Consider the following 27,689-nt stretch of genomic DNA (forward strand, 5'->3'; position numbering starts at 1 on the left):
TAAACAAACATAAAAAAAAAAGCTTAAAATAAGAATAGAGTAATCACATTTCAGAGGCTTGGTGCAAGGAACAACTCATTAAAAAGTATATTGGAAGGAAAGGCCCTCCAGCTGTAACAGAAACCAAAAAGGACAAAATTTCTAGGAATAAACTTAGGAGAACGAAACTGTACGTTCCAACTGAAAAAGATCTGAAAATCCTCCCAAGAGATAAAACACTTCAAAAACTGCAACAGTGTGCCCAGGTCCTCAGCGTTCATGCGCAGGTCTCCACCGTCTCCACTGGCTGATCCTGAATTAACACATGAATGTAACATGAGCCCGATAAAAAGTGTCTTTTCCGAGAAATAGCAATTGTAGAAGCAGGTGGGTGAAAAGCACAAAGCTACTTATTTTAAACTTAAAATAAGTACAGCACTAGTTCAGGAGCGAAGCAGACAGAAATCTACAAAGACCCAGACAGTCAGGGGGATTAGAGATGTGCTCATACCGGCCCTTCAGCTCAGTGAGGGAAAAAGTAACCTTCAACAAAACTGTGCAGGGAACAAGATCAGAAGCTTCTGGAGGTAAACGGATGAGTCGCATCTCTAACTCACCCTTGGGCAAAAACACATTCCAGAGGAATTAAAGACTGCAAGATTAAAAATGGAAACTGCGTGCAGGGTAGTCGGGAGAATTCTTTAAGAATAAAATCAGTTGAAAAGAGAATGATAAATTCAACTATGTGAGAACGAGCAAGTTCTTCACGGCTAAGAACCTTTCCAACAGAAATCATAAACTGAAAACAAAACCTTGCGGCTCAGATCACCCACCATGCGCATTTGCTTCACGTTATTAAGGGGTCTCTGAAACCCATCAAAAGACCATCCGCCCAATAGAAAAAGGGCAAAGTACACGGACAGGATAATTCCCAGAAAAGGAAACACACTTGCCCTCAAACAGGAGAACGTGATCACACTCCTTCGTAAGAAAAATACTCACTAAAATGATACGGGGGCACTATTTTTTACCTAGCGGACTGGCGAGTAACCCAAGACGTGAAAATGCATTGCGCTGATGGATGTGTCGGGGAACAGGCACTCGCTCCTTGCTGTTGAGAAGGTAAGCGGCCACCCTATGGCCCAGCGACCCCACAGCCACGACATGTCCTCACACACACACACACACACACACACACACGGTCTAAAAGGACACAAGATACGGATCGCGGTGCTGCTGGTGGCACCAAGACTGGAAATGACCCACTTGTTGGTCAACAAAGTACGCTGCGTCCAAACAACAACACGCTTATGCAGCAAGTGGAGGGAAAAAGAGCCACAGGGACCCACGTGGAATCACCTCCAAGACAGAGACGCAGGGATTGGTTACTCTCTGTGTAAAAGAGAAAAAATAAAACTACAATTGTATGTTCCAGTACAGAGTATCTGCAAAGCATCTACTAGAAAGTGGTCACGGGGCTGTTCGTGGAGGGCTGGAGCTAATGCAGCCAGAGCCCCAAAGACCCAAGTGTTACTATTAACCTTTTGGGGTTATTCCAGTTCTGTAACACGGGCATTTATTACTGTTTTTTTAAAACCGGACTTAAGTACGTAATACTTGTTTTTTTAAAAAGGGGGATTTGACACTATAAATATGACTGTCCTGGGGCGCCTGGGTGGCTCAGTCAGTTAAGCGTCCGACTTCAGCTCGGGTCACGATCTCGCGGTCTGTGGGTTCGAGACCCGCGTTGGGCTCTGTGCGGACAGCTCAGAGCCTGGAGCCTGCTTCCGATTCTGGGTCTCCCTCTCTCTCTGTGCCCCTCCCCCATGCATGCTCTGTCTCTCAAAAATGAATGTTAAAAAATAAAAATTAAAAAAAAAAAAATACGACCGCCACCGATTTACCTGTCATTGAGTCTCCTTCAATTAGGCCCGAACGAAGTATTTCATGCAAACTAAAAACCATCCACTTGTATTTGACCATGTTCACTCCCTCCCCTTGCTGGCAGCAAAACCTGCTACGACATAAACTACCAAGTAGATAGTACTTGCTGCGACAGTTTCCTCTTAAAACGTGTCAACCGCAAACACGCTATAGATTCTGTTTGAAGAATCTGCCCTCGCATCACCTTCCCCTGCCATGGGCACTCTTCGCTCCAGCCCCAGTCCCAGCCCCAGCCCCTAGGAATCCAATTTAAGAACAGCTGTAAACGTGTTGTGCTGTCCAGCTGCCACAGAACAAGGTGTTCGCGGTTACAGAACCGCAGCAAAGCAAATGTGCGTGTCGTTAGCATCACGAATCGTAAATACGAACACAACCTTTTATTTCAGAGTCTCCCAACTGAACGTAGCCTTGAAGAACTACTAGCTGCAACGAGAACGAGTTATTCGAGGCAGCTGAATTTGGATCCACTCTGTGCAAAAATTCTCTAACTATTCTGATCTGGCAGTAACAGGCCCAAAGGAGGGAGACAGGCAGAGCTGGTCGCGGACCTTGCTCTCGCCGCCCCTCCCACCATCCACCCGCTCCCCAAGATCTCTGATCCTTTTGGGGTGATTCTTTACTACTCTATCATTAAAACAGTTACAGGCATGTGACGCTCAGCGCCAAGCAGAATCCCAGAGGGACACATCTTCTATTCTGATAAGGAGTCAACATAAAGAAATTTTCTCTAGAGAGATGTTTTCAAGGACAGCGCTATTCCAAGGATAAGCGACACCTGCACTCCTCCCATTCAGGGTCATGTTAACATCAACGGAGTTGCCATGCTGGGCATCGCTCTGGTCTTAAGAGCATCAAAGATCTACAAGTCAGGACCCAAGCTTCTGGAAGCTCATCAATCTCCTCTAAACCATGCAACAATCCTGTGAAGGCGGGCACTACAGAATCATCTGTTTACAGATGAAGAATCTGAGACCAAGAAAGGTTCATTATCTTTCTCAAGGTCACCAGGTTAGCAAAAAAAAAAAACCAAAAAACAAAAAACCGCCAGGGTTCAGGATTCAAATCCAGGCAGCACAACTGCAGAGACCACGTTCCAAACTATGAAATACTGGTTTCTCCTTCTGGCCCATTATAAAATGAATTTCTATAGTAACATTACATGAAAGCGATATACTGACTTATATCCTCACCCCCATTTTCCAGAAGCTTCAACAAAAATTCTAAACGAAGACATAAACAGCAAAGCAGGATCTTGGTAAAGTCAGAGGCCCACTATGAACGAAGTGCCTGTTATTTCTTCGCCCAGGACCCTATCCGTTAACACCTGCTGTTCTAGCATAATTGTTACCAGGGCTCCCTTCACTCTTACTTGTTTTAGGCAATAAATTGTACCAGTCACCTTAACCACGAAAGACACAAACTCTAAGAATCGAACGCAACGTCGGACCCCAGAGGCTCTTCTACAGTGACTTCTAAGAGAAGCTCTGTCCTCTAGGTCACGACTCCCCTACGGAGACTCTGTTCCTCTTCTGCTTTACGCCCCAAACTCCCCTTCGGTCACTGGACAGGTACCCTGCAGAGTCAAAGTCCAGGATGGCTCTGCTCTTAAGACAGCCATCATGAGATCTGAGGACGGAAGCCCATTATACCCATTACCCAGTGGCCTGCGGGGTGAATGAGGGAGTCACGTGGCATACCCCTGGGACGTGCACGTTTGATTTCTTTTCCTTGAAGCTTCCAGAATTGAAACTCCAGGGTTCCTTTGGTGCTCAAACCACTCAATATAGCTATTGCTTCACTAGGGGGCTACACTTTGCTTCAGAACTTAAGGGTGGGGAGGGGGTTCATTCCAAACTCACATGACGGGTCACATCATTCTATCTCAATCTTCCCAGGTTCCAGAAAAAAAAGCCTCCATTTAACATGGCAGATCAGGTTACACTACACGCGCTTCCCTGCTAGTCTGATCCTCTGTCGATTGTAAGAAACAAGGCAGGACTCGGACGACATCCCAGCCTCTTGAAGCTCCCACTCCAGCAAGTGTAATAGATCTGGCCCAACAGAACGGCTTCTAGTAAAAGCTGGACCAGGTGCCATGGGAATGGGTGAAGTTCAGCCGCCAGGGTTAGGAGTTTCTTTGTACTCTTCAAGTTCTCTGAACTTCTTTCACCCGCTGCTTCTAGTCAATTCCCCTGGCCATCCTCCGCCAAATCCCTGCTACATTAACCCGTGAAGACCTTTTTTTTTTTTTTTGGTTGTTTAATCTTTGGCAATTACTTACTGCCTAGCAAATCAGATCAACACTCCTTAAGCTCGTGATCATGTAATCCATCTAGAAGTCACCTCATTTCTGCCCTATACCTTTCTCATCCCTTTCCCCAGGAAAAGACTTAACTTCTGTTTTTCTAAAAAAATTGTTGTATATTTTCATTTATTTTTGAGAGAGACAGAGTGCGAGCAGGGGAGGGGCAGACAGAGAGGGAGACACAGAATCCGAAGCAGGCTCCAGGCTCCGAGCTGTCAGCACAGAGCCCAATGCGGGGCTCGAACCCACAGACCGCGAGATCATGACCTGAGCCAAAATCGGACACTCGACCAACTGAGCCACCCGGGCGCCCCTACTTTTTTTCTCCTTAATGTAGAAAGGGAAGAAAAGCACTAATAGGATTCTGACATAAAATGCAAGTTTAAAAAACAGAAATACACTATCCTATGATATATACAAACCTTCCTGATGCTATGAGTGCATTTAACACAATTCTAGAGTAGAACAACAAGTTAATGATTCGGAAAAACTGCCACAAGTGTCTTAGAAGACAGCCTGTTAATATTCAGGCACACGTAAATCAGGAGGGGTTTTCCTGGCATCACTGTTGCGTTTAAGCATCAACGGCAGGGCCGGGACCGCTAGACAGAGGACAGCGGAAGGGGACTCTGAGACACCAGACTTACTTGTCCAGCTGTGTCAACAAGCTGAAGATGATATTCTTGTCCATTTACTGTGATCAATTTTGTGAAAGCTACAGGGAAAAAGGGAATTAAATATTAGTAAAGAGAAATGACTTTAGATCAGTTAAAGCTTGAACACCGACCACCGATTAAGAAGAGTCCCTAATCGTTTCATAAAAAGATCCCACAAAACAAAATGGAACAGATCTGAGTTTACAGATTCTTCCGTCTTCCATTATTTAAGTAACAGATACTGGCTGATGGATGAAAATCCAGCCTCGGTACACCTTGAACCTTGTTCCATGAAGCTGAAATTAGGCAACAATTCATATGCTGTAAAAGTCATGTGAGTGCTCCGTGGCTTACACCTTCCTCTGTGAAAAAGAGAAATACATTACGTAAAGTGTGAGGTCTAGAATGGACCCAAAGCACAAAACCTTTCATTAATGTAGAAGTCTGGTGTCAGAGCACAAACAGCTAATATTAACTGAAGTGTTAAGAACGTCCAGTACATAAAAAAAATGATCGATTTCATCGACATAAAATGGCAATGGAACAGGTGTTCTGCATGAAAGCCATCATTCCCACTTAGCTTAAGCATCTGAGCAATTTGTGACAATCTCTCTTCCCTACCAAGGGGGGGAAAAAAAACCAGACTCATAACTTCCGGAAAAGTCCATTCAGAATCCTGAGGAGACAGACTTCAAACAAATGTAGACAAAAGAGGAAAAGAACTATTAATAGTAAGAGAATATTGAAGAGTAACCATCTGGAGTCAGGGGACAGCAGAACGGAACTTATTTCTTTTGCGTCCATGGTCCCGGCCATCTTCACTTAAGACGCGTCGTTGGATCTCCTGGCTGGCCACTCGACTGGACCAGAACCAGGCCACAGAATCGGTCCCTTGCACAGCTGGGAGAGGACCCGCTGTTGTCCACTTTATCCCACAACCAAAAGGGAAAGCACAGCAGACGTATGAAAATTATGAGAGAAAACTTGGAAGTGACAAGGGGGACAGAGAAGAGATCTTCCCTGGAGGAGGAGTTCCACGGGAGCACTCCCCTACGGCCAGCAAGGGTGCTAGAATCGGGAGGAAAGACCACAGACCAGGCCATCCACACCAGTTGCCACATTTTTTCTCCCTTCATCTGCGTGCCTTAATGGAGACTACCACTTTAGAGAATAATTTCACCAGATGAAAACCGAATCCAAATGATTTCAAGATAGGGAGTACACAACATAATGTTTCATCAATTTTATTGCATTCTTCTTCCCCACTGCAACTTCTCTGAACGTGGGGTGCACCTGGCCTTGACTGTGCTTTTGATCACTATCAGCCAGGGGGCAGTCATGATGCTCCTGTGTGAAAACCTGCCACTGACACCTTAGTCGGGGAAGATCAAAAAGTATATTCAAGACGATGAAATTTATGTAAGGAACCGTGATGAGCAGTAAAACAAGTAACCTTCAATTAGATTTAAGTAACTGTGGTTACGAAGTATGACATAATTATTATGACAACACTACTAAACAAAACATCACTCATTCACGCAAGAGCTCTTTCTTGAGTACCTATGATCGCCAGGAGCACTGTTCCGGGAGCTCGAAATACTGCAGCTGACCTCAGCGTGCTTATAGCCCCGGGGGAAGGAAGGGAGACACCGGTCAGGCACGTCTTTGGGAGAAGAGCATCCGGAGGTCAAAGAGCAAGTGCCAAAGCCCGGCGAGAAGAAGCAAGATCAGCACAGAAGCGGAGAGAGTGCTGGCGAGGTAACCAGGTTGGGGAGGAGGCAGAGGACCTTTTAGGAGATGGTAAGGACTTCAGAGTTTCATTCTAAATGTGCTGGGACCAAGGGTTCTGAGGCAGGGGAGTAACTTGGTCTGATTTATATTTTAAAGAGATCGCTCTGGCTATGCTGTGAATAAGAGAAATGGACAAGAATGGACCAAGGACATTGGTGGGGGTCCATAATATAGTGCTTACGTAGACTCGGGATCTGAAGACAACGATGGTGGTCTGGGACCAGAGAGCCATGGTGGAATTCAAAGGGAGAGCCAAAAGGATGAAAAAAAAACTTTTTTTAAATGTTTACTTTTGAGAGAGAGAGAGAGAGAGAGCAAGAGTGCGCGAGCACAAGCGGGGAGAGCACGAGAGTGCGCGAGCACAAAGTGGGGAGAGCACGAGAGTGCGCGAGCACAAAGTGGGGAGAGGCAGAGAGAGAGACACAGAATCCGCAGCAGGCACCAGGCTCCGAGCTGTCGGCACAGAGCCCGATGTGTGGTTCAAACTCAGGAACCAAGAGATCATGACCTGAGCCGAAGTCGGATGCTCAACTGACTGAGCCAACCAAGCTCCCTGAGCCAAAAGGATTTCTGGCTGGAGGCAGGGTGTGGGAAAATGGAGAGGTGGGAGGACTCCAGAGTTTTTGGCTTGAGCCACGAGATGCATGAATTGCCATTTGCCAATTCGGGAAAGCCCGGGGAAGGAGTGCTGCAGATGGGGGAGGAAGCAAATGAAGACGACTACACCCAAGGGGAAGCGAGGGCAGCTGAACAGAAAAGCCCAGAGTCTGGGAGAGAGGGTGCGACTGGGGGTTTTGGGAAACAAGCAAACTTCTGGGAAGAAGGGAAGATCGCTGGCGATCAAGTACCGCGAAAGCCCTAGCCGGACTTTGGAGCCCAGGGCCCCCCGATACTGCCAGGTCAGGAAGATCAAGATTCAGCCAAGGAGACGGGAGAAATACTGGCCACGAGGGAAGAGTCAAACGGGATGACACGTAATTGTACAGAAGATAAAGGAAATGAAGCTATTGATCAATGTGTTAGTATATCCTTGCACATAAAAAGGATGTAAATCCTCCTACACACAGCAGTAAAATGAAATCGAGGCCTTTCCATCTGTCATGGAAAACTGCCTCTTCTTATTACTATAGAAAAAAAGGAAGTGTAATAAGAGATCTGTCAGCTCCATAAACTAGGAACCAATTCTTCTACGCACTCCATGTCCGATCCTGCATAGCAGTGGAAAGCTGGCTTTCTCCTGGTATCGCGTTCCTCGAGCCCTCTCTCCGTCCCCCTCCCTTTTTCAATCACTAGAGAAATTAACCCACTTCCCCCAACGAAAATCCTGAAACTGCCCTAAGCAGACTAACAGTGACGTATTCGTAGAGCCTACTAACGAGGGACAGATTTCTAAGATTCGGAATGCACCAGATAAGATCTGTGTTCCTGAAGTGTATCACAATCTCCTAATTCGTATCCTACTGAGAAGGCTACCCACCATGCAATGCTTGATAATGCTGCAAAACTCCTAATTAGAACGGTCCCGTTTTCTCAGCTTTATTAATGCATCAACAGTACTACCTGGAAACGGCAGAAGTTGTAAATCACTACTATTTTTCCTCCTCTAATCGACCAACTACCCCTACTGGTTAAATTTCACCAGAGCAATTTAGTTTGTATTGAGTTGTTAGATTAACAACATGGTAGACAATCTACACATTTGCGTAGGTAGTATTTTTGGCATAAAAACATCCCCAAGCTAGAAAAATACAGGGTTTTATTAATGTTATTCTCCTACATTCCATTTTCTTTTATTAAAAAAAAACTTTTTTTTAATGTTTATTTTTGAGAGAGAAAGAGCATAAGCTGGGGAGGGGCAGAGAGAGAGGGAGACACAGAACCAGAAGCAGGCTCCAGGCTCGGAGCCATCAGCACAGAGCCCGACGCGGGGCTTGAAATCATGACCTGGGCCGAAGTCGGGACACCTAACTGACTGAGCCACCCAGGCGCCCCCTCCTATATTCCATTTTAAAAGATGACACAGTCTCAGAAGTTTGGCTTTTGTGGTAATGTCTCAGAGATGCGTCACCACTGAATGTTTGCTATGAACCACCTGTTCTATGTTCTGAAGTTAAGTGCAAAATAATTACCGGATTCTTTCCATATTTACAGAGTACTGTTTTTTTTTTTCAAACCTTAAAACCATCCATTCGTTAGCAACAGGTTTATGATAACCTGTTCCATTTCTAATTCCGTCATCACTGAGCAATGTTAATTTTATTTTATTGTTAATGTTTATTTATTTTTGAGAGAGAGAGAGAGAGAGAGAGAGAGAGACTGAGTAGGAGCAGGGGAGGGGCAGAGAGAGAGAGAGAGAGAGAGAGAGAGAGAGAGAGAGGGAATCTGAAGTAGGTTCTAAGCTCTAAGCTGTGAGCACAGAGCCCGACTCGGGGCTCGAACCCACAAACCATTAGATCATGACCTGAGCCGAAGTTGGGACGCTCAACCAACTGAGCCACCCAGGAGCCCCTACTGAACGATGTTTCTGACCAAACAGCACAGGAAACAGTGGAGAAAGGGTTTCTTCCTGGGTTGGTCAGAAGCAGGGTAAACAGAAGCTGATGTGTGCATACAACTCATGAACTTTTAAGCGATTCATATACCCTGACACTCACTTTCACTCCTGCCTAAAGACTTTAATATTCCGAATTCATTTTTGAGATGAAAAAATAAAAGTCTTTTTTACTGGACACGAAGTAGTAGGAAACATTAAAAATACGATTAAAGATGTTGACAGACTTCAGGTTGGGTCATTCAGTTTCTGAGATGATATCAAAGTAAGGAAGCTGGACGTTCACTGGATCTTTTACTTACATATAAAGAAAATATATCTGTACACAACACCATGGCTTTCCTTCCACCTTAGTTATAAATGGCACATAAACACTCAAAAATAAGAACCACCTTTATAGGCAGGCCTAACCAAGAAAACCGTACTGTTATTATTCTGTGAATAAAATGCCCAAATGAGCCTTATCTTAAGGACACACAACTCTCGGGGCGCCTGGGTGGCGCAGTCGGTTAAGCGTCCGACTTCAGCCAGGTCACGATCTCGCGGTCTGTGAGTTCGAGCCCTGCGTCGGGCTCTGCGCTGATGGCTCAGAGCCTGGAGCCTGTTTCCGATTCTGTGTCTCCCTCTCTCTCTGCCCCTCCCCCGTTCATGCTCTGTCTCTGTCCCAAAAATAAATAAACGTTGAAAAAAAAAAAAAAAAAAAAAGGACACACAACTCTCTAAGTTGTTATGTACAGCAAATGTTAAGACCAAGAGCACGATTTGCTTGTGTTCTTACTCCAATGGAGAGATAACCAAACTTGTCCACCTAGCATTCAAATTTGTTTTATATTTATTCATTTTTGAGAGCCAGAGAGAGCGCACAAGCGGGGTAGGGGCAGAGAGAGAGGGAGGCACAGGATCCGAAGCAGGCTCCAGGCTCTGAGCCATCAGCACAGAGCCCGATGCGGGGCTCGAACTCACGAACGGCGAGATCATGACCCGAGCCGAAGTTGGACGCCCCACTGACTGAGCCACCCGGGCGCCCCTGTCCACCTAGGATTCAAATTCATCTGCTCCTCACACCGGCGTACTGTTCTGTAAGTCACGGCCAAACAGATCAGCACAGGATGTGTCCGTAGTCGGGACTCTTCCTTTCTGGACACTGGCCGAGCTTACTTTCAAACCCGGGTCTTCCCAGGGTCAGTTCCCTGACAGGTTTCCTTCCCCGCTACCAGCATACTGGGACATGAGGGACAGCTGCATGTTTTAAGCCAGAGGTGGGCAAACTCTTCCTGTAAAGGACCAGATGCTACTGTAGAACAAAAGCAGCCACAGACACTATGTAAATGAATGAATATGGCTGGGTTCCGATAAAACTTTATGGACGCTAAAGCCTGAATTTCACGTAACTTTCACATGCCCCAAATATTCTTCTTCTCTTAAACCTTTTTTTTTTTTTAATTTTTTTTTTCAACGTTTATTTATTTTTGGGACAGAGAGAGACAGAGCATGAACGGGGGAGGGGCAGAGAGAGAGGGAGACACAGAATCGGAAACAGGCTCCAGGCTCCGAGCCATCAGCCCAGAGCCCGACGCGGGGCTCGAACTCACGGACCGCGAGATCGTGACCTGGCTGAAGTCGGACGCTTAACCGACTGCGCCACCCAGGCGCCCCATCTTAAACCTTTTTTAATGATTAAAAAATGTAAAAACCAAAAAAAAAAAAAAAAAAGTAAAAGCCATTCTTTGCTCATGGGCTGTACAAAAAGGCAGTGGGTCTTTCTGGCCTACAAGCCATAGTCTGTCAACCCCCCTGCCGTAAGCCTCTTTGGAAATCTCTCTCGCGAGCGCCGGGCAGATGAGATCTATGAATCTAGTTCACGAACCTGACCGTTATAAGTCGGCTTCATGTCTAATGTGCCCATCAGGGTTTGATGAATCCCATGTTTAAATGTGTGTGTTCCTGGTGACAAATCCTGGGGAAGCCCAGGTGCCAAGAATCTCAGAAGACTAGTTCTAGGGCCTACTTAGGGTTTTAAGATCGCCCGAAACAAGAGCAGCTTCCGATAAATCAGCTTCTCTGCATGAAGTGCTTTAGATTTTCCTCCATGACTCTAGAATCAAGACCTCTCTCATGGTCCTAGAATCCTTCAAGGAGATTCTGAAACCATGGATTGAAACCGGACAAGGTAAATGAAGGCTGTGGTTGGTCCCGGTCTTTGGGGCTTTTCTCTGCGCGTGGCCGGAAATGCCAAGAGGCTTTAGAACCAACTTTGTTTTCATGCCGCAACTGCTCTCTCCATCCCAGAATCGCTCACTACTCCACAGCCTTGACTTTCAAGTGTTCAGGACTGGAAGGGGTTGGGGGGCTGCGGGGGAGGGGGCCGGGAGGGCTGGTGATTCCGTGTAAGAGTAAGGTACAAAGGAACTAGAGTGTTTTCATCCTTCCTTTTCAAGCTTGGAATCCTTAAAAAGGGCTACTGTTGAGAAGAAAGGGGAGGGGAGGGTGCGGAGATTGTGTGCTCTCTCTTCTTGTTTTCCTGAAGCAGAGTCTGGGACAGGAGGTTCACTGCAGGACTGGATTCCTATGGAACTGAACAGCAATTTCTCGATGGAGGGATCTGGGTACTGAGTAAAAAATCCATTCAGTGTGAGGCGGGTCAAACTTCTGGAAGCTTTTCTGGACCCCCGTTGGAAATCTATAGGTTTACCCCAATAACCCCTGCAATCAAAGCCTCCAGAAGTACACAATGGCTGTTTGTATGTAGAATGCAGGCTTCTCAGTTTATAAACCCTTGAAGACAATACTTACTGTTTTCTATGGTTGGGTCGTAGGAGTCAACAAATTGGCCTTCAACAAACTGAATCGTCAATGAGGATTTCCCTATAAAAGAGAGCAAAAGCTCAGTATGTATTTGCATATTAAGGTAAAAAAAAAATTCTACTATTTTATAAAAAAACCCCACTCTAACAAGATGAAGAAACGGAAAGTACTGGGATCAGAACACCTGCCTTTAAATAAGCCTTTGGGCAATTTCAAAAAGGAAATAAAATTTCAAGAATCTGCTTTCTAGGAGAGGAATTTAACCAATTAAGCTATTATGAATTAAAACACTTTTGTGACATTAACAAATATTACTGACCAGCAAACATTCCACATATTCTGTTACAGGTAAACTCTGCAATAAGGTCTAAACTAAGCTAATTTCCTCTGGTGTCCTTGAAATGTGGGTATTAATTTTAATACAGAAATTATTAAGACAAGGTTTGTTTCTTTGGGCTCTTTCCTATGTGGCTGTTAGAAATGTTACCAGGTACAGCTTTTAGTTTTTTCTTTTTAACGTTTATTTATTTTTGAGACAGGGACAGAGCATGAACGGGGGAGGGTCAGAGAGAGAGGGAGACACAGAATCTGAAGCAGGCTCCAGGCTCTGAGCTGTCAGCACAGAGCCCGACGCGGGGCTCGAACTCACAGACCATGAGATCATGACCCGAGCTGAAGTCGGACACTTAACCGATGGAGCCACCCAGGTGCCCCTAATTTTTTTTTTAACGTTTATTTATCTTGCCAGAGAGAGAGAGAGAGAGAGAGAGCGAGAGAGCGAGCGGGGGAGGGACAGCGAGAGAGGGAGACACAGAATCTGAAGCACATTCCAGGCTCTGAGCCGTCAGCACAGAGCCTGATGCGGGGCTTGAACTCACAGACTGTGAGATCATGACCTGAGCCGAAGTCGGACGCTCAACTGACTGAGCCACCCAGGCACCCCTCCAGGTACAGCTTTTAAAGAGGGTAATGTGAGACCATGTAAAAGAAGTCTTTAAAAAACTCCTCGAAGGCAGAAATCCTGCCTGAACCATTCAGTCTCAAAAGCCTAGTGATGTCTGGCACACACAAAATAATGAAGAAATGTTCTGGACTTTATAGTAAAATCACTTTCTCATAATTGAGCCCTATGTGCTAACCAATCAAGAGCCGGAGGCTTAAGTTCTCAACTATTTGATGCCTAAAATTTCACCTGCTGGACTTCAGAACAGGGCACTCTGTAAAGATAGTGTGAGACCAGTCCAGGAAATGACGTAAGTGGTCCTCCCCCCAAATTTCACCCCAAACACTTTCTTCTCTCGTACGTCTCCCAGAGCACTAGTGTTTTTTGGGTAAGATTTAATTTTTTAACTAATCTCTACACCCAGCGTGGGACTTGAACCTACAACCCCGAGGTCAAGAATAGCATGCTCTTCAGATTGAGCCAGCCAGGCGCTCCCTATTAACTTTACACACACGCTCTACGTGTTCGCTGCATCTCACCGGACTTTTATCTCAAAAGACCTTCAGGGAGAGAGGTTTGCACCAGGAGCCTTCTGCTTCTGGGGGGTTTCGGTTGGCACGTTTTCATAACACAGGCAGCACCCCCCCCATACTTAGAAATTAATGAATTAATAAACTGGTTTACAAGTGAGAGCTGCGGGGAGACAACTAGAAAACCCCCAAGTTGGCAGGACTATTTTACTCCTCACGGGCAGTTAAACACACAGTTCAAAGTGTTTCTAGAATTATTAAAACCCGAAATCATTGTCTACAGAAGCAGCCTACAAGAGCTTTTGACAATTAAAAGTTACCTCCCTGCTTTAAATCCTCATTTCAATTAGAATAAATTTCCCGGGGCACCAGGGTGGCTCAGCAGTCGGTTAAGCGGCTGACTTTGGCTCAGGGCATGATCTCACAGTTCATGAGTTCGAGCCCTGCACTGGGTTCTCTGCTGTCAGCACAGCCCGCTTTGGATCTTCTGTCCCCATCTCTCTCTCTGCCCCTCCCCTGCTCGCTTCCTAGCTCTCCCTCTGTCAAGAATAAAGTAAACATTAAAAATTTAAAAAAGAGTAAGCTCCCAAATCCCAACCAGGCCGGGCCCTGCTCCGTCTACCCCCACCCCCAACCCCCCAACCTCTCTGCTGCCCCTCCCCAGACCCTCCCAGGCCCATTTGGCACATCCCCCTCTGTCCCTCTGTTCTAGCATTCTCTGCACACGACTCACTTTTGTCATTACTTTGGGAGCTCAATGGCCCTTCTTCAGAGACGCCTCCGCTAAGACCACCCCATCTAAGGTGGCACCCATCCCTAAGGGTCACTCTATCACAGCCTTCCTGCTTTTTCTCCGTAGTGCTTGACGTTATCGGACACTGTCTTCGCTCATTAGCCTCCGGAGACCAGTATGGTGACTGAGGGGTACAGCAGACGCTCAGGTTTTGGAACGAACGAATGAGATTAAAACTTACGTGTCCAAAGGGCACTCTCACGTATTCTGGATGTTATAAAAGATCTCAATTTTATACCCAAGGCAAGGAAAGGCAGTTCAACAGGAATTAAGAAACAGTTATCTAGTATTTATTTTGGTATCCAACCACGAGCCTGCCTGTGCTATGTGGAATATGGGGTCATCCAGGAGCCCACACGTCTCAAAGGGACTGTGTTCAAAAGAAAGCATGTTATCGAAGCTAGTTCATAAAGAGCATTTAAGTTAACAGACAGCAAACCTATTTTATGTAAGGAAACAGCAAGAGAAAAAAGTCTACTAAGTCAGCCAAACTGAAAAAATTTAAAGCAGTAGGAAAATTCTTATTTATACTGAGTGCTATTGCTTCAAGCAAAAGACATTTAATTGGAAAGGAAAGAGAGAAAGAAACTTCTTTAGGGCTTCTAAGGGGACTTCTGGGCCCTCCGGTGGGCACTCTGACATCCCTAGGTAGGCTAAGGGAGGGTTTTGGCTTGTAAATGGAAAGAAGGAAGGAAGCACAATGTAATTTTTTCCTAAAGATAAATGGGCAAGAGTTAACAAGGGCTTCAGGGGATTTTGACACCTTTTCCCAAGTAGAACCGGGTTAAGAACAGTGGAAGAAAGGGGTTGCCCGTGACACCCATGGTGAGCCCCTCCGAGAGGAGGCAGGAAACACGGAAACACAGCTCAGAGGGGTGCCAGGCAAGCTTCAAGGGCCTCACTTGCAGGGGTGAAGGGGCAGAGAGCAGAGCCTCGGAAGTTATCCCAGGAAACTTAAGAAATTCAAGAAGACACACGTTTAACAAGACAGCATGACATTAAGTGCAACGACGGAGTATTACATAAACGAGCGGCCCACGTTTTAAAAATACAATTCCTGGCGCGCGTCCAAAGAGGAGTTTCTCACATATGTCATGAAGGGCGTGAATTATACGAAAGGCTAAATTAACACTGAACTTGAAAACACGGATAATCATTCTGGCGAAAGGCAGACAGTGGAGTCCAACGCAAATCACAGTGCGGGTTGACACAGCAAACTCTCGTCTTGGCGAGTAACTGGGACACCCGAATTTAAAACCCCGGTCTTTAGGGAGCCAACTGGCTTTCTGCATCTGCTTGGTCCTGGGAGAAGGGAACCATCCATTAGCGGAGGCAGGAGGGATCTGGCCTCCCCTGGGGTCTCTCCTCCTCTGCACTCTCCCCTAGGGGGAGGTGATTAATTATTTAAATGAAGAAGGGACAGGAAGACCACGTTTGCTGACAGGACACAGCGGGTTTTTCTGCCGTTTCCATTAAAAAGTCGCATTATGGGGCGCCTGGGTGGCTGGGTCGGTTGGGCGTCCGACTTCAGCTCGGGTCGTGATCTCGCAGTTGATGAGTTCGAGCCCCGCAACGGGCTGTGTGCTGGCGGCTCAGAGCCTGGAGCCTGCTTCTGATTCTGTGTCTCCCTCTCTCTGCCCCTCCCCCGCTTATGCTCTGTCTTTCTCTGTCTCAAAAATAAAGATAAACATTAAAAAAAAAATTAAAAAAAAAAAAAGTCGTATTATTAGGCAGCCAGTGTTGAGACCTTTATCTTAATGTTAGTAAACACATCCCACTTTTCATAACGTCCTTAGCCTCGCTTCCAGCAATTTCTGGCTTTCAGGGACCTCCTCGTCCTCTAGAGCAGTTTGCAGCTACAAAAGGCATTGCTGATCCACAAATGATATTCTTTTTAAACATAAAAATTTTTTTTACTGTTTATTTTTGAGAGCAAGAGCGAGAGTGCGAGAGAACATGAGAGATAGAGCAAGAGCAAGGGAGGGGGGAGAGAGAGGAAGACACAGAATCTGAAACAGGCTCCAAGCTCTGAGGGGTCAGCACAGAGCCCGATGTGGGGCTCGAACTCACAAACTGCGAGAGATCACGACCTAAGCCGAAGTGGGCCGCTTAACCGCCTGAGCCACCCAGGCGCCTCCACAAGTGATATTCTTGATCACCTTTAACATTTTCCCTTCATTATAACGTCATAAATTTACTGTGGCCTTTCCATTTATCAAATTCAGATTCTGAAACACTAGTTACTTCCTGAAGACGTTTCAGCCTCAGTAGGCTCATAAATTTGTACGATCTGAGAAGAACCTCAAATTCCAGATCAACTCTCTGGAGAAATGTTGTATGAAAACACAGGAGCGATCTGAAAGAAAATAAAAGGCACCACATACGCAGATGTGTGTTATTAACGCACAGAGGGGCGCAGATCACTCATTTTATGACATAACGTAGTACTAAAAAGGTTTGAAAACAAAATATCCCCATCTTCCACAATTAACTTCCAAATACTCTTCGGCTAGACTAAAACCCCTCTTAACTTTAAAAATTCTACAGATTTTCGATTTTTTTTAAGTTTACTTATTTATAGAGAGAGCGCGGGGGAGGGGGAAGGGCAGAGAGAGAGAGAGAGAGAGAGAGAGAGAGAGAGAGAGAGAGAACACCCCAAGCAGGCTCAATCCCACGAACCATGAGATCACGACCTGAGCTGAAATCAAGAACTGGATGTTTAAGTGACTGAGCTGCCAGGGACCCCCCGCCCCAAATCCTACAAGTCATTTTTAAAAAGTTTTTTTTTTTTTAATTTTTTTTTTCCAACGTTTATTTATTTTTGGGACAGAGAGAGACAGAGCATGCACGGGGGAGGGGCAGAGAGAGAGGGAGACACAGAATCGGAAACAGGCTCCAGGCTCTGAGCCCTCAGCCCAGAGCCCGACGCGGGGCTCGAACTCACGGACCGCGAGATCGTGACCTGGCTGAAGTCGGACGCTTAACCGACTGCGCCACCCAGGCGCCCCTTAAAAAGTTTCTTCTTGCGGTGCCCGGGTGGTTCTGTCGGTCAAGCGTCCAACGACTTCCACATCCTTCGTTCGAATTCTGTCTCCCTCTCCCTCTGACCGTCGCCCCCTCCCCCCCACGTTCTCTCTCTCTCTCAAAAATAAATAAACATTAAAAAAATTTTTTTTTCTGGGGCGCCTGGGTGGCGCAGTCGGTTAAGCGTCCGACTTCAGCCAGGTCACGATCTCGCGGTCCCGGAGTTCGAGCCCCGCGTCGGGCTCTGGGCTGATGGCTCAGAGCCTGGAGCCTGTTTCCGATTCTGTGTCTCCCTCTCTCTCTGCCCCTCCCCCGTTCATGCTCTGTCTCTCTCTGTCCCAAAAATAAATAAACGTTGAAAAAAAAAAAATTTTTTTTTAAAATTTTTTTTTCTTAAGTTTCTTCTACACTTTTACCAGGTAAACCCAGCATTTATGTGTTTCTCGCCAAGGATAACGGGGCAGGGTAATTTTGTTCACCCGGTATTTTCCCCACGGAAGATACACCTGCACAGTTGCTGACTGAATCTCTCACGCTTGTGATTACTGCAAAGTAAGCGCTGTGCACAAAACATTTTAAGAGCTTTCAGGTTAATTTTGAACTCGTTTTCATGATTGTTCTCCTAAAAAAAAAAACCCACAACAAAACCCTACTTTCAGATTACTTCCCCTCTCCCCAGCCAGCATTCTCCGGAACAGCTGGCACATTACTTGTTCATCGGGACCTAATGGGGAGGAGAAGGTTCCATTTACCAACTAGTCTGTCAAGTCGTTTGGCACAGGGTCCACGGAGAGCAGTGTGATGTATCTGGGACACAACCCATCCCCGAGGACTGCTTTCATTTTCGCCTGAAATTCCTAACCTCACCTTATGCGACCTGATGTCCACGTAGATAAGCTAACACTTTAGCTTCAAAGCTTCACTGTATTGCCACCAATAATCGTCTGTGTCGCTTCAGAGAGCCACCTTGTGAGCCCAGCACCAGACCCTGGCTGGTCACCCCTCCCAGACGACTCCACTTCTAACACCTGCACCTCCCATGTACCAATCACAAGCAGGGCGTTCTCCCGGCTCTCACCCTCTGACTTCTATCGAGCACATCTCCGGAAGTAAAGTTTTCAAACCGGGGGGTTGAAACCCACCAGGTGATGAAGTCAATATACTGAACTGTGACCAGACTATCTGTGTTTTTTTTTTTTAATTAAAAAAAAAATTTTAATGTTTATTTATTTATATAAAATGTTTATGAGAGACAGAGTTCAAGTGGGGGAGGGGGAGAGAGAGAGGGAGACACAGAATCCGAAGCAGGCTCCAGGCTCTGAGCTGTCAGCACAGAGCCCGACGTGGGGCTCGAACTCACGGACTGTGAGATCATGACCTGAGCCGAAGTTGGACGCTTAATCGACTAAGCCACGCAGGCACCCCAATGTTTATTTTTGAGAGAGAGAGAGAGAGATGGGGGGGGGGAGAGAGAGCAGGGGAGGGGGAGAGAAAAAAAGAGACACAGAATCCGAAGCAGGCTCCGGGCTCTGAGCTGTCAGCGCAGAGCCCGATGTGGGGCTCGAACTCCTGAACCACGAGATCATGACCTGAGCCAAAGCCGGACGCTTAACTGACTGAGGCCCCAGGCGCCCCCAGATTGTTTTTAAAGAGAGAGCACACCAGAGTGGATTGCCTGTAATAAAGTGATGAAACTTTTCGTTCAGTTATACAAACATTTATGACTGCGTCACAATGTAAACTCTTTCTTAGTGCAGGCTGTAACCGGAAAGGTCAGAAATCTACCACTCTACGTGATCACATGCTGAATCTCCAATCTCCACCATGTTTCATTTCCTTGCCTATCACGTTAAGCCCCAAGATAAATCACTGTCCACGACTTTCTTGTCAAACCCCTCCAATTTCCTTTCCCCGGGGCCCCTGAAAAACCCTCTGATCTTAATCTGATCATTTGCCCTTGGTGAGCCTGTGGAGCTCAGCTGCAGAAAAATTCCGCAACCCTGTGGGTTAACGACTATTCTCAAGCCACGGTCTTTGCACCTTTCCCCTGTGCTGTCCCACGGCCCCCTTTCCTCCTGCCCAAGTGGTGAAAATGTGGTCTCGGCAGCATCCCAGGGTCACCTATTACAACCGCAAATTCTTAAGTCCCAACCAAACCTACTGGAAGTATTAACAAGCTCCGCCCCCATTCTACGGGGCACCCAAGCCTGAGAACCACTGTCGTCAGGAAACAAATTCACATCTCCTGGATCACCCTAAGTCACCTTTCTCCTCCAGCCTCTGGGATGTCCCCAAATCCTCTAGTTCCTCCCAGCAGCTCTGATCATACGCATTTAAAGGACATCTAATATGAGGCAGGTCCTGGGACACAGCTATGCGTGTGACATGGTGTCTAACCTCAGCGGTCACCTGCTGTGACCACCTCTTCCTCCCACGAATGCTCTCCTGGCCACTTGTGCTCTGGATCCCATTCCCTCCCAGTCTCATCCAGATCCTCCTCCTCCTGAAGCAGCTGTAAACACACTATTAGGGTCTCTACTGCTTTACTCCATGCAATGAGGTTTGTTAACGGTGCCTCGGAAACATGTCAATACGTACAAGCCAGGGAGACCGGCCTGGAACAGATCCTCGCGAGCACCTTGATTTCAGACTTCTGACCCCAGAGCTGTGACAGAATACATTTCTGTTGCTCCACCCCCAACCCACCATTTGGGGTGCTTCCTTAAAGGACACGAATACACCTGTTTTTCCTTTCGTTTTTTAAAGAACTTTATTAAGATAGAATTCGCGTACTATAGGAGTCATCTCTTTAAAGAGCACGATTACATTTTTAGTACACTGACAGGGCTGGGCAGCTGTCACCACAACCAACTCTGGGATATTTTCATCCCCCCAGAAAGAACCCCCATGCCTGTGAGCCGTCACTTCCGCTCCCCTGTCCCCTCCCCAGCTCCCGGTGACCTGACCGCTGAGCTACTTTCTGTGTGTATTCAAAATAACTCAAAAGGAACCCAACAGCATAGGCAAGAGACGGGAAGAGGCAAATCACAAAAGACGTATGAATTACCATACCAACAGGTAAATGGAAAGATGCTCAACATCATTAGCCACGGGGAAGATTCAAATAAAACCGCGACGCACCACCTTCGCTATTAGCAGGGCAAAAGTTACAAAGATCCACGATACCAAGCCTCGGTGAGGACGGAACTCTTAATTTGTTGCTGGTACAAGTGGGAAAAGGCACAAACGGCATCGGGGAAGAGTTTGGGGGTTTCCCACAACGTTACACACTTAAGAAATACGTGGTTCGTGCAACACCATCCCTAGGTATTTACCAAAGAAAAATGACCGCATGTGCACAAAGACGCAGCAAATGCTTACCGCGGCTTTATTAGTAAATACTGGAACCGACCAACGGGTGACAGGAGAGACAGATGAGGGCACGGCCATTCAATGGGATAGTACTCAGCAATAAACCGGAACTACTTACACACATGACGACCGGATGAATCTCAAAACCATCACGCTTTCTGAGAGAAGCCAGACAAAAAGAGTATGCATTGTGGGATTCTATTTATATAAAATTTTAGAACAAAGAAAAACTAATCCGCGGTGATGGGAAGCAGATCAGTGCTTGCCTGGGAGTGGGGCTGGGGCATGAAGGAAGGTTTGGGGATGACACAAAGGTTCTGTTCTGTCTTTTGGAGTCATGGTTGCACAGGTGAATAAATCTATCAAAACTCATCTAACTTTACACTTAAAATGCGTACTTTAATATATGCAAGTTATACATCAATAAAACTTGATTTTTAAAAAAGTATAAAAAAGGGGAAGCCACGGGGTGCCTGGGTGGCTCTGTTGGTTAAGCACCCAACTTCAGCTCACGTCATGATCCCACAGTTCGTGGGTTTGAACTCCCGTATCGGGCTCTGCGCTGACAGTCTGGAGCCTGCTCGGGATTCTCTCTTCCTACCCCTCCCCTGCACAGGCACGTATTCTCTTCTCTCTCAAAAATAAATAAACTTAAAAAAAAATGTGTGTGGGGGGAAGAAATTTACTATTTTTTTACTATGCAGAATAGGATGGTGATTGTTAGCTATGTCACTGCAGGCAGTTTTCCTGAGTCCATTCGCTTATGTGTCAAATGGTTAACAGTACCTACCTTACAGATAAATGAAAATACAGGTAGAATACCTGGAATGTTAGTAAATCCTCAATAAATGTCGCTATTAGTAATAATACTGTTAACTGCTCTTACGACTAAATCAGCTTGGGAGGAAAATCCACTTCAGATTCTGTATCTCCCCCCCTCTCTCTCTCTGCCCCTTCCCCGCTCTGTCTCTCCATCTCTTAAAAATAACCAAACATTAAAAAAAACCAGAAGACCAGACTCCTAAAAAAAAAAAAAAAAAATCAAAATCTTAAAAAAAAAAAAAGCATGATAAAGAAATCAAGAAGTATAAAAATACACACACACCCCTAAAGCAGGAAACCCCCAACTGCTGGCCATCCGCTGCTGTGTAACAAACCACCCCAAAATTTCGTGGCTGCTGCCAGCAACCAGGTCATCTGTTCTCGGATTCCACAATCAAGGATGGGCTCGGCATCCCAGCGCAGGGCTGGTCCGGCAGTCATTCCTTGGTGGCTGGGGGCTAGACTCAGCTGGGAGAGCCGGGCCTTCCCCCTTCCACGTGTCCTCCCCTAACACGTCCACATGTTACTTGCAGCTCCGGAGGACGCGGGAGCAGAAGGTTCTGACTTGCTAATGAGTAAAGCCTGCCACCGGCAGGTCACCGGCTCTGCAGCATTTGGCTGGTTCAAGAGTGCCACAGGGACAGGACAGGGGTCTCAGGAAGGTGTTTCTCTGCGAACCACCAACAGGAGGGGCATCAGCGAAAAGACGAGGTTTGCAGGTGGCAGCAAAGACCCGCAGACTCGCCTGGGGTTATAAATGGACTGCACCCTGAACCCTGAACGGGTCATTATCAAAAGGGCCAGAATAACAACGAACCGTAGGAAGATTCAGGAACACGCTCCTTACGTGGTACACAATGCCAGTTACGTGCCCCCCTGAAGTACCACACCCACTTCGGTACAAAATGTGTGGTTCTGTCAACAGGCTGCTGCTGCTTTTTTGAGGGGCTGGGGTGATAGGCATGAACGTCAAGGTCACCAAGGAAGCCTTTTCAAAAACTACGCATACCTTCTGATTTTAGAAGGGGGCGCGTAAAGACTTCTTCGGTGTTCGCTGTGATTCTAACAGGCACACCTACGTCCACACCTCCATCACAGACTCCCAGGAAGGCATGGGATGCAGATAATCCAAAATGTAACCGTTCACCAGAAACTACAAGCCAGACACTGTTTTAAGAATTTGTAAAACAGTCTTATGAATTATCTCCTCTGTTCCTGTGAGTTAACCGGGGCTGACACCTTCTCAGTCTTTCACACCCCCTTCCCAATTTTTTAAAAATAGATGCTAGGTGAGAAAAAAAATGAAGGCGCAATTATTATTACGACAAAGACAAGACAGAATAACCAAGCAAAACTGGTTCATAAAATTATTACTCATTCAAATACTTCCCGGGTGCTCACTCCTGCCAAGCATGATGCTTCCAGATGCTTCCACTGCGGAGAATACAAGAAGTTTATGTGGAAACATGAACACTGGAGCTACGTAAATGAAGAACTTTATTAACTGTCAGAGTTATTAAACTAAAAGAAAAACAAAATTCTGCCAAGAAAGGCCATGGAGAGGGCTCCCTGAAGAGTTTTAAAATAGGAGATTCATCTCCCGTGGACTGATTTAGAGATACAGACTCGCAGGAAGGCAAGGGGATAGACCTGATAACGCTTGGCAACAAGGAAGAATGAATTTTTCCACATTTGTAGCCAAACCTGGGGAGAAGGCTGGGGTTCAGGGCGGAAAAGAGCTAGAGAAAAGCAAACAGGAGATAGATTCCCAAATTAGAACACAATTTTTAACATACCGAAGAGCATGTAGTTTTAAGATTCATCAAAACTAGCAATAACAAAAAATTAGCAAAATGAAATAAGACATTCATCGGTGAGTGCAGATGGTTGTTTATGAAAGCTATTTCTTCGGGGTGCCTGGGTGGCTAAGCCGGTTAAGTGTCTGACTCTTGATTTCAGCTCAGGTCATGATCTCATGGTTCGAAAGTTCGAGCCCCGCGCAGCCTGCTTGGGGTTCTCTCTCTGCCTCTCTCCGCTCAAGCTCTCTCTGTCTCTCAAAATAAGGAAATAAAATAAACTTAAAAAAATTGTGTTTTCAAAAGTTCTTCAAGAATCTACAATGACCCATTTATGACCACCCATCCATTCCTCGCTATATACCAGGCTGTCCAACCGCGGGGGGTCAGCAGCCCTATGTGTGGATGATGAACATCTGAAACGTGGTTAGTCCTCAGACATGTCATACATGGTGTAAAACATACAGAATTTCCAAAGCTTAGGATAAAAGGTAACAATACCAAAAATATGCAATATATATTGAAATGATATTTTGGACACATTGGGCTAATAAGTTAAACATACACTGAAATTATTTCACCTGTTTTACTTGTTTAATGTGGTTACTGGAACATTTAAAATTCCCTCTATGGCTTGCATTGTATTTCTGTCGGGCAATGCTGCTCTACGCGACGGTTTAAGGATACAGGAACATCCGGGGCACCTGGGTGGCTTAGTCGGTTGAGCGGCCGACTTCTGCTCAGGTCATGATCTCGTGGTTTGTGAGTTTGAGCCCTACATCAGGCTCTCTGCTGTCAGCCTGTAAGTGCAGAGCCCGCTTGGGATCCTCTGTCCCCCTCTCGCGCTCTCCCCCCAAATAAATAAATATTAAAAAAAAAAAAAAAAAAAAGGATACAGGAACATCCTACTTGTATATAAACTTAGCTGCCTACCAGGAAGACTTCCACAAAGGTTTAAGAAATGGCAGATATGTCCATTTTGTATACGGTCCAGTTTTTTCAGGTAACAGTCATCCAGAAACATGGCCAGATGAAGAAAACATTTCATACCACATTTACGCATTTGGGTAGCAATTATGCAGGATGAAAAGGTCTAGAGACGGAGCGCAACCCCCCTACCCACCCCCCCCCCCCCCAAAGCAAGGAATGTCCCTGTAGATGGACACGAATCCTCAGCACCCCTGCCTGGTGGAGCAGTGTAAGCCACGTGGGACCCCCAAGTTGGGTCTTGCACCCTCCTGTTTCCAAGGCAGCAGGGCAACGACGCCGCACCCCGAAGCTGTGTTGGGGCACTCCCTCGGGTGACCCGGGGATCCGGGAGCAGCAACTCCTCAGAATCCCAAATGCAGGCACAGCCACCTGTCTCTAGGACCTCGGGAACTGGGTGGGTCCCTGCTAGGGCCTCCGCAGCCAGCAAGCAGGGTGAGTGTGTGATCCGGCAGGTACATAAATGAATCTGGTCCATCTCCGAATCCTGGCGTACCCCTTCTCCCTCCTGCCAATGGCACCATTACGCATCCGGGCTCTCGTGCGAACCACCTGAAGGTTACCCTTAGCGTCTCCCACGCCGCAGCCTTGCCGATTCCCCCCTCCTCACCTGCCAACTCTGTCTCCTCATCATCCTGCCTGTACCCCACCAGTCCCCGACATCTCGCCTGGCGACCCTGCAGGATGTGCCTGGTCTCCGCCCTTCCACCCCGACTGCCCCGTGCACCTCGCAGAGCGGGGGGAGGGATCTTCTTGAGGGCACAATACGGGAGGGTCAGCAAACTACAGACCAGGAGCCAGATGCGGCCCCCGGTGTTTTTGTACAGCCTGCGAACTACAAGTGGTTTTTACATTTTCAACTGGTTGGAAAGAAAAAAAATCAATACTATTTCCCGATGTGGAAGTTAGATGAAATTCAAATGTCAGCGTCTGTAAGTGAGGTTTCACTGGCACGCGGCTACGCTCGCTTGTTTATGTACTGTCTGCAAATGTGTCTTCTTCCTTATGATTTTCCTAATGACACCTTCTTTTCCCTCACTTGCTCTACTGCGACAGTACAGCGTGCACGACATATATTTAGAGAAGACGTTAGTCGATCTTGGTGTCGAAGATCATCTTAATTGTCGCTTAACAGCCTTGACTTTTCGCTGTTTCTAGGGAGAAGTCTAAAACTTTGGACAAGGCCTGTAAGGCCGGTTCCCGACCGACAGTCGCCACGCAGGTAGGTCCCGCGTGACCTCCCCGCCCGCTCACATCTCACTTTTTCCGCCTCGCTCACCGCGCAGGGGTCCGGCCCCACTGGGCCAGGCTCCTTCAGCCCTCAGGGGCTCTGCCCGTGCCGTTCCTTTTGACTGGAAGGCATTTGCCCTTCTTCCCCTGCCCGGCTAACTCCAGCATTATTTAATGGCATTATTTAATGACGGTTCTTTGGGGACAACTGTCTACCCCCACCCAGGGTCACAAAAGCTGTCCCCGGGATTGTGTCTTTCAAAGCATTTATCCCGATTGTATGTGAAAATGATCTGTGAACGGGCCCAGATCTGTGAACGGGTGCTGGCTCTGGAATCGATGCTTCAATTCAAATCCTGGCTCGGCTACTTAATAAACGTGTGATCTTGGGCGACTCGTCGAACCTTTTGGTGGCTCAGTTTCCTCATCTGCAGAACAGGCATGAAAACAGGACCTACACCTCCCAGAGTTTAAGGTCCCCCTCCCCCACCCCATGCTTTGAAAACAACCACTATTACTATTAATAGTGGCACTTACTGTGGCTCCCTCACTTCACGAAGCTCCCCGAGGGCAGGGATCAGGACTGCCTTGGCCTCTGTGACTCAGCACACAGCGTCTGGCACATGCAGGGACCTCCTCGAGCATTTAATGAATGCCTATCTGAATAACATATGACACTGAATCCCCACCTTGTCCTCTTCAACCAGTCATTTTTAAAAAATGTTTATTTTTTGAGAGAGAGAGAGAACGCGCGCACACAGGTACATGTGCGCAGGGGAGGGGCGGGGGGGGGGGGGGGGGGGGGGGAGACAGAGGATCTGAAGTCCGCTCTGCTCTGACCGTGGCAAGCCCGAGGCAGGGCTTGAACTCATGAGCCGTGAGTCATGACCTGAGCCCGAGTCAGATGCCTCACCAAATGAACCACCCAGCTGCCCCTTCAACCAGTCATTTTAGTAATTCAATCTTGGGCGTGGGGGGGGGGGGGGTTGGTGGGACTGAAATCCTTTGGAGAGTGGACAGAAGCCACCTCTTTCCCCAGAAAACATGCCCACAATCCCAGGGAAAGCCCACGAATTCCAAGAACCACTACTCTAAGTTGGCAATACTCCTCAACACGTGCCACCCAGCACTGAAGAGACCGCTTTCCCTGTGGTTCAGAATGAGCGCTGGGTGGTTCAAATGCCCGGCAAATTAAAAAAAATTTTTTTAAATGTCTGATTATTTTTTTAGAGGGAGAAAGAGACAGCATGAGCGGGGGAGGGGCAGAGAGAGAGAGGGAGACACAGACTCTGAAGCAGGCTCCAGGCTCTGAGCTGTCAGCGCAGAGCCCGACATGGGGCTCGAACTCACAGACTAGACTATGAGATCATGACCTGAGCTGAAGTCGATGGTTACTTAACCAACTGAGCCACCCAAGCGCCCCTGCCTGGGAAGTGAACCCAGGGCCTCAACCCGTATGCACTTGCGAACCCTTTCCTGAAACCTAAACATAAGACTTTCCATCTGTGGTCATCCCTTCCCCCCATGGGCACTGCAGCAACCTTCTGGTCCCAACTCTGTGCACCCAGCTCCTGTGTCTCCCAGTCACGCATTCCAGCCCCCTGGTGTACTCAAGGCCGTATGAGCCTGCTCAGAGATGCACCCTACCGTGGAGAGTTCTCTCCTAGCAGGCAGACTGGAGATTCCAGTGTTTTCCCACTCCCCTCCTGCCACGGAGCGCCACATTTTACCTCGGTGCGTCCCCTTTGCCAAGATCATCTTGAGCCCTCATCCCTCTTGATGTTAGCCAGCATGGTTGAATTCTGCCACTTGTGTTTTTTAGTCGTCTATACAAGTCTTAAACGAGAATAAAGAGAAGCTACGGTTTAAAATATTCTCTTTAACATATCCTGAGTGTGATTTAGATTTGAAAACCGTGAAGTACCAGCTGGATGCGTTTGTATCTAATACAGTCTTAGAAGAGCATTTTCATTTCATAGAACTACATTAACTGTGAGAGTCGATATTTTCATTTCCACGTACACAAGTTATTTACTATGACACTGTGGAGTTAATATTCAATTTTTAATCTTGCAAAAAGTAGGGTCACGTATCTTGTTGAAACATCAATTTCTGTTTCAAAAGTCCCTGAGGAGTCTTTCCGCAAACACAACAGAAAGAG

The 27,689-nt window shown here is 46.8% G+C and overlaps 1 protein-coding gene across 1 annotated transcript in view; it reads right to left on the reverse strand.

Annotated features, from left to right (window-relative positions):
- The window catches only part of RHEB (Ras homolog, mTORC1 binding), a 44,979-nt gene that overhangs the window by 9,861 nt on the left and 7,429 nt on the right, over positions 1-27,689 (reverse strand). The window contains exons 2-3 of the mRNA XM_047844528.1: positions 12,020-12,091; positions 4,876-4,943 (exon numbers count right to left, since the gene is read on the reverse strand). Of these exons, the coding sequence (XP_047700484.1) occupies positions 4,876-4,943; positions 12,020-12,091 (140 nt within the window). The remainder of the gene's footprint in view (positions 1-4,875; positions 4,944-12,019; positions 12,092-27,689) is intronic.

The sequence above is a fragment of the Prionailurus viverrinus genome, chromosome A2 (genome assembly GCF_022837055.1).
Source record: "Prionailurus viverrinus isolate Anna chromosome A2, UM_Priviv_1.0, whole genome shotgun sequence".
NCBI classification, from domain to species: Eukaryota; Metazoa; Chordata; class Mammalia; order Carnivora; family Felidae; genus Prionailurus; species Prionailurus viverrinus.